The sequence below is a fragment of the Zerene cesonia genome, chromosome 5 (assembly GCF_012273895.1).
Source record: "Zerene cesonia ecotype Mississippi chromosome 5, Zerene_cesonia_1.1, whole genome shotgun sequence".
In the NCBI taxonomy this organism is placed as follows: Eukaryota; Metazoa; Arthropoda; class Insecta; order Lepidoptera; family Pieridae; genus Zerene; species Zerene cesonia.
Genome location: NC_052106.1, coordinates 1,208,482 through 1,220,388, shown reverse-complemented (window position 1 = coordinate 1,220,388; position 11,907 = coordinate 1,208,482). Strand labels below are relative to the sequence as shown.

The window sequence follows — 11,907 nt, the reverse complement described above, 5'->3', positions numbered from 1 at the left end:
ACGCACCCTGGTGGCGTGGTCGGCGGTGGGCGAGCGCTTGCGCGTGAATATGTCCATGACGTCGGGGTCCAGGTCGGACATGAGCAGCTCGATGGTCTGGTCGGGCTCGGCCGGCCGCGCCGAGCGCACCTCGCGCACCTCGCGCTCCTGCTCCAGCGCCGCCACCGTGCCTACGGGGCACCATTCCGGATACACCATTAACAATAACCTATACTAATATTATAAAGCTGAAGTGTTTTTTTTTTGTTTGTTTGAATACACTTATCTCAGGAACTACTAGTCCGATTTGAAAAATTCTTTCAATGTTAGACAGCTAATTTAATGAGGAAGGCTATAGGCTATATATGTTCCACGGGCGAAGCCGGAGCGGACCGCTTTCGTATATTGGCCATAGACTAATATAACAACTGTACAATACACAATACAATTATATATATTAATACAATTATATTTTATTTGATTAGTACATTCTGTAAATATAGTTCTAAGTATCACTTTATATAATTACTTGTGCATAACCTTATATAATAATATAAAGAAAAGAATGTGTGTATGGGTGTTTATGTATGATGTTAATTAGTAATAAATGGGTATTCAAGTGAGTCAATGCCATGCCTGCGGGTGAAATTTTAAAGGTTTATCGGTACGCAAATAAAAAGCTAATAGAAATGTGAGTTTCAAGTAGCTTAATAAGGCAATATATTGTTAAAACATAAAAAAGAATAACAATATGAATTTATTCGCTCACCTTCTAGCGGCAGCAGTGTGTACAGATACCAACAGTCTTTCTCTGGACCCATGATGTAAGCGCGGCCGTCGCCGAAGAAAGAGTCCAGAAGTTCTACCTGCAATGCGAACATAATTCACACTTAAAGGTTAATATGTATAAAGGCTATTTTTGGTTGCCTATTTCTCGTATATATATATATTACTAGCTAGCAGCAAACGCTGTTCTGCCTTAGTCTTATCATTTAGGGGTATGAAAAATAGATGTTGGCCGATTCTCAGACATACCCAACTTCATAAGAATAGGTCCAGCCGTTCCCGAGGAATTTGGTGACTAGCATTGTGACACGGCAATTTTATATATAAGAAAATTTATGTTACAGCGTAAACCAGAGCTGGTGATTCGCGCGATGTTAAGAGTTTACCACAGCCTATGAATATTTGCAGTCGTAGAGCCTCTACAAATACGTTGGCAGCTGTTAAGGGATAAGGAAAGGATAGCCGGAGGGAAGAAATTTATGGACGGAGAAGGGTGAGAACAAGCTTGCAGGCCACCGGTCTTTCTCACAAATTTCCAAGTAAAACTTTCGCTTATTACTTCTCTCAAAAGCAATAGGAATATACAGAACACGATGTCGTTAAAGGTCGTCAAAGCAATTTTCCCTAAAATAGCACCATTATAACATTTCCTTCTATACAGGAGTCGAAAAGTTTCGTCATTCCTTCTTTCAACATTCCGAAAATTCTGCCCTACAAACAATATAACAACATTGTAGATAGTACCCGGAAAAATGTCCATAGTAATTTAAAAAATTAGCCTTACATCAACCATACACGCTCGCCAAACAAAGTTCAGCTTTAACTCTTGCGTCCGAGAGTCGAGATATCAATGTTAAATTTCTTTGTTTATCGCATTCGTTCCGGAAATTCATCGGAATGATATGAACAACATCTCATTCAAGCCCCTTTCTCGGAAGCAAATGGCACAGTGTCATCAATGTATAACTTTTATTTGATACGGGTGTCGATTCACTGGTACTACACTGCGTATTTTAATTATAATAGAGTATTATTATAATAGATGTACTTTATTCAAATAAATTATTTAGGAGAATTGAGTTTATTTTCTTTAGCTTTCTGTTTGACATGTTTAAAAACTAAATAGTTCTATTATAACGCTATAAGTCATTCGTTTTTACTTATTCTACTATTAACAACCACAAACTTATTTTCCTATAAGCAAAGTGAAATGATTATAATATAATATACGAGGAAAATGCTTTTGTTTTTAATGAATAAAAACTTCCCGACACTGCACGTGGGGGAAAACTGTTAAGATTGATTAATAAGAGGAAACTTGTTATCATTTACAAATTGCTTAGTGACATAATAATTTATAACTCATTCAATAATTGTATGCAATATTTTGTAACTTATTCGTCATAATTTCTTACATTCTTTGTCTTCTTAAGTATTCATTTTAATGTTTTAAAATTTATTAGTTTATTGATATTTCCGTCATTGCAATGTAAATTTGCAAAAAAAAGTTTTGTATCTATCGTTCGTTTATTTTCCAATCATCCACATGTATTTTAATCTCTTCTAACTCTTTTAATTATGGTGCGTTAAGGTACGCTACTTGGCTAAGTATATCATAACGCTTGGTGCATTTACACATTCATGCGAATAGCGAGCCGAATTGAAAGGCGAATAACGAACAGTTTTATCAAGCATAACATTATGTTATCTGTGCTTTTATTAAAAATAATTAATTGGACTTTGGATGCGTATATCTCGTCAGCTTAGCAGTACTTTAGCAAAACACCTTCATTACCACACCACCTATTAGAAACCTCTGTTTTATTTTCCCATTACCTATTTAATGCCATCTTCGTGACTTTTTTATTTCCCTGTCGTACATGAAAACATATCTGCTATCGCCATATAGAATTTTGTGAAAATCAGCCCAGTGGTGGATACTGGATAATAGAAGAGAAATACTAAAGCGATTACTCTTTAATAAAAATATTTAATGTAATATGTATGTAATGTTAAATGAGGGACCGGGAATGAGAATTCATATACAAGGGGATCATAAACTCCCGAGTACTGTTCTATGATTAGACATGAGTTCGTTCTTACATTGTTCGCGGCTAGCTCGATACCGCAATAACACAGCTTGTCTTTCAATAAACATCCCTTTGGTTTGCAATTACCATAATCATTAATAGAAATCAACAAGTATAAATCAGGTAGAACTTCACACAGTAGTGGCATAGTTGTGAATCAGCTTGTTTTGCATTTTATTTATTTTCAGTTTGAAGTCATATTACGAAAAGTACATATCAATATTCCGAAACTATTTCAAATCATCACATTAAATTTTGTAGTAATGAAAATAATTCTGCTGTAGGAAAGTTCACCGACGTTCCGGGAAGCGAGGTATTATTTATTTCCTATCAAACATAAAAAGAATCACAATAGAATTGAGTATTATCCTTCTTCGATTTTGGGAACGTCGGTTAAAAAACTTGTGTAAACACCTAATTTTTCCTCACCCTTCCCAGTCCCTTCCCGTTTTCCCGTCATCAACCCTTTGCTTATCCTTTATATCTTAAAAACTGCCAACGCAATCGCAGCTGCCCTAACTCCGCAAATGTTCATGGGCGGTGGTGATCGCTTAGGATGGGGATGCACCACCAGTTCAGGCCACTATTACATGAACAAAAAAGAAGCCAATCTATCTCACCTCAGAATCAAAGTTATCGTGCGGCTTCAACTGTGCCTCGGGCCTAGCGAACTCCCTTCGCGAGTAGAACACATTCTGCACGCGCGTGTGGCCCGCAGTCTCGTACGCGAGCGCGAGCACTGCGCGCACGCACCGGAGGGGGGTCGTCTTGCCGCACGTCTTCAGTATCCAGCGCCTGTTCGATACGAACATGCTGCTCTCACTGGAACAAAACGGTGAAATTATATAGAAATATTATCAAAAGATATTTTAATATGAAAACCCAAAATATAATACCTTTCATTCCAGGTAAAAAAGAATTCGGAATATGCAAACATTTCACATTTCGATAAATTGACAATTATTTCATGAAATTTAATGAGTGCACTCTCTTTTCTACCGTACCGAATAGTTCGTACAATAAATGTTAATTCTTCCTAGTACAGTATGCTTATTTACCAAACCATTTATAGCTATGTTATAGTCCAAGAATATATTTTAACAAGATAAAATCGTTACAAAGCTATTTGTATATGTTTATTTTATTTTTATTCGTATACTGATAGTCACAATAAAAAATACAATAGTTATTCAAGGAAGAGACAAAAGAATAAACTATTAGGAAATACTAGTTCAATGTGCTTACTTATTTTTATCGGTGTCTGTGATATGAATATCTATAGCTAATTATAATATGTATACAACATGTGCATATTTATAATATGATTAGGGAAGTGGGATTATAATAGAGGTTACTGGACAAAGCACCTATATCCAGTGACCCACTTCTGTCAATATTATGTCCAATATATTTTGTATATGATGGCATGTATTATGCAAAACCTTATTAAAACTAACGTTTTATTTTTATTTAACATATATCAATATGCACAACTTAAATTGTTTTTATGAAGAGGACGATGTTACCATTTGACAAATTTTATATCGTTGTTCCATATAAGATTAAATTATCGTAACATAAATATAACATAACAGAAATATTAATATAGGTGTTATTAGAATTTTATTTGCATTATTCCTAAAATGCTTTTCAAAAAACAATTCATTTAAGTTGCTGTTTTACTAGAAAGAAATAAATCGGAAATTTTTCTGTGTGTCTAGCAAAAATTTCTTGACACATGCTATATCAAATATTAATAAATAATTCGGTTCGGTTTTCGGTACGGTTCACCGTTATAATTACTGAATTTTTATACAGTATATAAAATCCATTATTAAAACCCTGACCTTGTGTTCTTGGCAGAAAGCTATCTTAACTATTTAAACACTCTTGTTTACTCTCGAATCTAGATAAAACTGTTTACCTTACAAGGCAGGCTCATTGATGAAACCACATCTACAAATTAAATGGGATGACGTTATTATAATCTGTTTATTTTGTCTGACTGAAAATTGCGACAAGTTCTAACTTAATTTTCTATAATTTTATTTAATAGTACTTGACTAATAAAACTTGGGACAATGTACATTTGGTTAGTAAAGGAGGATACCACGAAGAAAACAGATATACATATATATCATCAAGTACTGATAATGATAAATTTAAAATAAAAAATCAGAGCGAAATGCATTATAATGTCTTCACCTAAGAAAATAATAAAAGACATTTCCTCCCATACTTTTGAGCACAGATTCGAATCCTCTATCCTCTCTTTCACGTTACAGCCTAGCCATGATATCAAATCGAAACCCCACAGTGGTCACCCCTAGTTGTAAACAACGTTGAACGTACTGCGTCACAACTCACAACACGCGAAACGCGCAGGCGCCGATCGATAGCATTGTAACATGCCCGCCACTACTCGTACACCTGTCTATCAGACCTGTGATTTATGTACTAATTATACATTGACTATAGTATATTTAGGCACCGGCCAAGAGTCACGCTTATACGGAGAGACGCAGCCACTTTCAGTTACTCTGATTACATCATTTCATGTTTTAAAAGACGCTAACAGAGTAAAATTCTCGCAACTTCGAAAATTTAATTTAAGAAATTTATAAATTATTGACATTTTCGATACAAAACCTTCGAAATCTCGTTACATATTTAGGTGTATAACCAATACACCTAGACCCACTGGCACCTTAAAATAAATTCAAAAGTTACTATAACTACAAACAAATAGCTCTTCGGTATATTTTGGTGTTATGATTACCATTATTATTACATTATTAGAGCTACGTGCCAAACCCAGACTGTGAGATACCGGCAGGTGCACTTATTCAAAGCATGCCCATATATTCTAGAACCCGTAAGGGTGATGCACGGGATGAACTTATTCATTCATTCATTTCATCCCGTTCACATCCCTTCCAGCACAAGAAACTCGGTCATAGCTCTATCACTGGAGCGTGTAATCGCATTAGGCCAATTTTCTTGGACAGAAAGCGAACTTGCATAACAATTTCCCGTATTGAATATTCCGAACTGATTTTCAATAAATGCATTAGTGCTTGTACAGAACTTAATAATGCAATGTATACGCGACGCGTGTTCGTGTATGTATTTATAAATCATACACGTTCTGTTATGATGGCTGGTGTATAATTAGAAATGTTTCCATTAGAATAGGTAAGTTCAGTAATCTATGTTGAGTCGTAATTTTTGGTCTAATGTCACTTTAGTTCAGACATCAGTCATACATGGATCGAAAAAAAAAAATTATTTAATGTATCGAAACTCGCAAAGGGTATCCATACATATTTTAGATAAAGGACGAGTACATCGGGATAACAAACGCATAGGACCCGTGCTTCCACGTTTATAGTGACAACCTCAGGATTTAGAGTGAAAGCGTTCACACATTTACAAGTTTAGTAATGAGGCAATAAAGAAAGATTATAAAAAAAGAATTAATAAAATATGTGCGTGTAATTTACTTAATATTTCTACATTTTTACACACGCAAGTATAAGGAAGCGACGTTTCCACGGTAACTTGATGTTATTTGAATAAGTCGATTATCGGGACTCCTCGGTAAATAAAAAGTCTCCATTCTATTAATATTGTAGTTACCAAAATGGACTAAAAGGCCTTCAAATATTTGTTTAGATCTCTTGGAGGAAGATAGGTTATAAGGGACACAAGAAGACCAAAGACCAATTACCTACAGAAACATAAAAATTACTTATCAAAGTCAGGGACATATCAGACACCCCATCGGAAGTTCTCATATAAACTATAGCGTTTCCATTCAGCTCTGTCAATTGAAACCGTCGACACAGAAACACTGGCAATACATTGTAGCTTCTAGAAGTTCCCGATAACACGTCACCAGAGCCTGAATCCATCAGACTTTATTGACATTGATTGTTATTTGTTACAAGTGGTGTTATGTAACAATCAACGACCCGTTTATGTACGATCGTTGTGGATTGACACTGATTACTGGACGCTTTTTTGAATTTGATTTACGATTGTGTTTATAAATAAAACTAGCTGCTCCCCGCGGTTTCACCCGCGTAAATCCGTATCCCGTAGGAATATCGAGATAAAAAGTTGCCTATATGTTATACCAGCTGTCCAGCTGTCTACGTACCAAATTTCATTGCAATTGGTTCAATAGTTTTTATGTCAAAGAGCAACAAACACACACACACATCCTTACAAACTTTCGCATTTATAATATTAGAAGGAAAGGAAGGAGGATAGTGGGATTTCTAAGGATGCATTCACTAATCTCAAAGATTACTTTCCGAAGTAAAGTTGAGGTTCTTTTTAATTTAAATTTACTAAATGGAAAACGGTATGACAATTTTACAGTTATCTTTTAAACTTTAACTCTGACCATGTGTCTATAACCACGTTAAATACTTACAATTTATGATTAATAACCCAATAGTTTACATAATGTGGTTAATTTTATAACAAATTATTAACAAAAAAATTGAGCATGATGTAATCATAATATACGCTGCTATCAATATATTACATAATATTGTTACTTCCCAATCGTCTCCACTCTTATCAAATCATTTCTGTATCATATATACTTCTACTGAGCGCGGAAGTCACGTTTCCTCCCATGAGGTGATCTTAGGAAGGAGTTGGCAAAACAGAACGTTTATTTATACTTATTGCAATATCTGATTGTAACTAATGCAGACAGGTCACAGACACGTACCGTTTGGTGTTGAGAACTATTTCGTGATTATCGTTACGGTGTTTGAATGCGAAAAGAAAGACAGAAACACTTGCATTGAATTGTAAGCATTATGAAGACATCTTCATGTATAAACTTTGGGCTGGACAAATATTATATAACTTTAGAAAACCCAACTCTTGGTAAAAGGAGAACCATACCACAGAGATCTCAGGCATATGAATGGAAATTTTCTAATCACAACGCATCAATCAAACAACAGTTCTGGGACAGCAACAAAAACAAAAACATGGTACGAATACATCACCTACATAAGATTACAAACAGCAATGACCTCGGCTGTTAAACACTTCAAGGTTAACGTAGCCTATTCAAATGCTTCTATTGAATTTGATTCGGTTTCTTTTGCTTGTGCCGGTTGTGTCTATGACTAGAATTCAAGCATGTTTATTTTAAATACATTTTACATAATTTAATCACACCTTTAAGCATACAAAAAATATGCGTTTATGAAAGACTAGATAAGTCAAGTAAATGGAAAAATAATTTATGGACAGCGCAATCAATTTGAAACTGTTGTCTTCTTTAATTACTTTTATTTTAGTTACGAGGTAACAAACACAAGAAAAAATACACCCTAATCGATTACCACCTCCTTTTTTGAAGTCAGTTGAAAATGACACACTTTCTGCTTGCTCATGATGCTTAAACGAGTTTCATTGTAATGGTATTTCTATTATAAACCCATTAATGACCTTACATAATAACCTAATCTGATATTTACTCTTCACAAATTGACGAAGTCTTGGGAATGCAATCGCTTCGCGTTTTTTTTTAAATTTAAGTCTCCTCCAGACATCCCGATCCTGATATATTGATATATTGATTCGTTTTTTCAAACGCGCGATGCTAGACCGAAGGGCATTCTTGAAACGAATTTGAATTTCGATTACTGAGGTTCCTATTTTCGATAATAATTCATACAAGTGACTAGCAAACCCCGCGAACTCCGTTTCGCCACCAGATGGCTTCGTTTTTCCCGCTTTTCTGTTGAAATTTTTCCGGAATTTTCTTTGCTATAAACCTCACGACGCCCAAGACCTTTCCAACGAATGCAAAACCGTGGAAATCGGTTCGTGCGTTCTGGAGTTATAGCGTCAGGAAGGAAAACCCGACTTATTTTTATATAGTAGATATGTTTTTCTACGCTTTTATTCACTTCTACATCTTCTATAACTTCATCTGTATGTTCGTTTGTAACCGATTCTCTCGATTTAATGAAGATCCGCTTAAAACGGACAGATTTAATTCAAACTTTTTACACTTATCAAGAAAAGAGGAAAGATTGATGAAAATGCAATAACTTCATTAGTTTTTCTAATTATCCTGATTAGGCTAGCCATCATTAAATAATTTCCTTGCGTACACTCTGTATATGTAAGACGAGAAGAGTGAGATGATTTAGTTAATTAAGCTATGTACGTGTGTTTTGTGAGTTTTTAACCATTTTTATAACAAATAGTAACGTAACGGCTGAAGTTAAATTCTCGTCGCGAACTCGATTCACCTTGGCAGAGCTAAACTATAGTTGAAGTGTGAATATCAAGGTATGAGTTTACAAGTCTAGTCAGTTTGCTTGTGAAATTATGTTTATCGAGGTTATTGTAAGAGATCTAATAGATTTTTTAAAGTGTAGTTTGTAAGTGCAAAATAATATTGTCCAATATGAGATGTGTAGAAGATATTATATGCTTGAGCCTATTACGTTTTCTATTTAAGAACATAATGTTTAGGAAGAGTCTATTAGAATTATCAATTATGATTTAATGGGCTCATAAAAAACAGTCAATTACTTAGTTATATAAATATCAAAGCGACATGGAAAAGTATTTGACCGATTTCAACACTATTGTCGCAATTGGCAACTAAATAAAATTAGCATTCTATGCGAAACACGCTGTGTGAGTTAGACGTGTCGATTTCGCAGTTTCGCATATCCACAAAACCTATACGACCACAGAAGCACACCTCGGGCCATTGTGGTCGCCTCGTCCGCGCATGCGCGCGCTCCACCTTGACCTTACCCTAGCTACTTAGCCACAGGGTTAAAATCGTCGAGACAGTGCCCATTCTCGCTTCCAGAATATTTTTGCTTACGGGCTCTGAGGGCGTTTATTTTTAGAAGCGAAGTTTGGGAACGTAATTTGTTGCGTGTGGTTGATTTGGTTAATATTATGATTGTAACATTGTTATGATTTAATAATATATTTGTGGTTTTGGTTACCTAAGAGCTAATGAATTTTGCTAAATTACGTTTGCGGTATATCATGGCAACTCACCACAAACTCAATTTAAAGCTTAAAATGTGTTTATGGTATTTAGCGACTGAAAATTTTAATAAACAATTGTTTTTTTGTCATATTGCTGCTTGTATTTTTTCAAACTGTACTACTATTTAATTTCACAACTTTATAATAAGAAAGGAAAATCACAACATCAAGTCATCAAATTTTTTCTATTCTTTCAAAATTTCTCATTTATAAAGCATTTCAATGCTATAAAACTAAAAATTAAATTTAACAAAGGCCGCGTTCCATCGATACAATATTGTAATCATTGAAATAATGTTTCGTATTGGTTGTGATGGTTCTTAATCATCTCAATAGATGGCGTGGGGTGCCCCTTAGGCACATGAAACCGAAAGAGTAGAAGAAATTTGATTACTGTGGCAGGATCACGGGTGGCCGAGAGGCTAGGCGTTGCTACGGTTAGGCAAGATACGCAGGTTCGAATCCTGCCTCGTGATCAAATTTTTTCTATTCTTTCAAAATTTCTCAAAAATTTCTCAACATCAAGTCGTCTCGAGTTAAATATAATAGTAGTCTTGGAATCGCATTATATCGTTCATGCGCTCTCCACGATTTTAAAGGGAGTAATTACTACTGCACTTTACAACGAATGTATTTTTCGTATACAGGTTGATACTCTTTAAACATATGTATACTATATACATGACCCCTAGATACCTAAGAGAAGAGCGAGCCCGTTCATCATTTCGTACAGTCGCGTAAACAAGATCAACGACCCTTTATCATTGACCGATTGGCTGACGTGTTCCTCCGTCACAATTATATAATGCATTACGTGTTTGAACGTCTTCCAGGGGAACATAAATAGCGCGTAGGTACCTGCTACATCATCGTGTATTCAGCAGCTGCGACTCTGCGCGACTGTACATTTATTACGTCCAATTTACTGTAATGATAAATGACGTTGACTGCACTTTATGGGCAATGTGTTTCTTTACAACAGATTAGCGTATATTGTTTATACAGGAGATGAGATCGCAGTATAGGACATGTATTCGTATCAAATTAATATGCTTGGTAAAAAGTTGATGAGACGTTTCTTAAAAGCAATTTCTGTCTTTAGAACCAAATTCGATTACAATACACTAACTAATAAAGACCACAAGAATATTGCAACTGAAGTTTGATTGAGAAAAACCTAAAAATTAAGACTAGGTCGGCTAGGAGAGAAACAGTTACTTAATTACATACATGACTGAATGTGAGATAAAGATGAAAGTCACTGCGATGCATAACAAATTTATTAAAAACCACAATAGATATAGTTTAGATGCATAAAAAATCTGTTCCAAAAATAAAAGCAATCGGTGCCAAGCGTTTTTGCGGTTTCTACGGAAATTATTGTGTCTTGGGAAGTGACGGACGAGCGCGATTCGGCACGAATGGGGCCAGCTCGCACCGGGGAAGGTACCTAAACCCCAAAGAAGATCCGAATAGCTGCATGTCAATACTACTGTGTTTCTTTCGGTGAGTGGGGGCGCCAGAGGGACATATTCATTACCATACACTTCCCAGTCCTATACTTTATTTCCTTCGTCAATCCTCACCTTATTCCTTACGCACTAATGTTGGCAAATACATTTGCAGGAACGTAAAGGCTCTGCAATTGCTCATGGGCGGTACTAGTCATTTACTATCAGTTTATGCACCAGCTCAGTTGCCAACACTCGAATAAAAGTAGTATGAAAACTAAAACATTTATTTATGCAATAAGACTACTAAAAGAAGCACTTTTGATTCATTATAACATTAAACAACATTTGCCACCGGTTCGGCAACAAGTTAGGTACAAAGAGAAGAGCCGGCAATAAACTCTGTTATTGCTATTTCAAAATCATGTGTATTTTACAATTCTACATATGTAATGCCAAAGAACTGTCCTGTGGTTCTTAAGAGACAATTAATATTCTTAGATAAATTGAGTACTGTGATGTCATCGTACCGAGTACTTACATAT

General features: G+C 35.3%; 1 protein-coding gene across 1 annotated transcript in view; it reads right to left on the bottom strand.

Annotated features, from left to right (window-relative positions):
- Positions 1-11,907, bottom strand: part of LOC119839968 (S-adenosylmethionine decarboxylase proenzyme) — a 26,951-nt gene that overhangs the window by 2,144 nt on the left and 12,900 nt on the right. The window contains exons 3-5 of the mRNA XM_038366436.1: positions 3,476-3,677; positions 749-845; positions 7-170 (exon numbers count right to left, since the gene is read on the bottom strand). Of these exons, the coding sequence (XP_038222364.1) occupies positions 7-170; positions 749-845; positions 3,476-3,677 (463 nt within the window). The remainder of the gene's footprint in view (positions 1-6; positions 171-748; positions 846-3,475; positions 3,678-11,907) is intronic.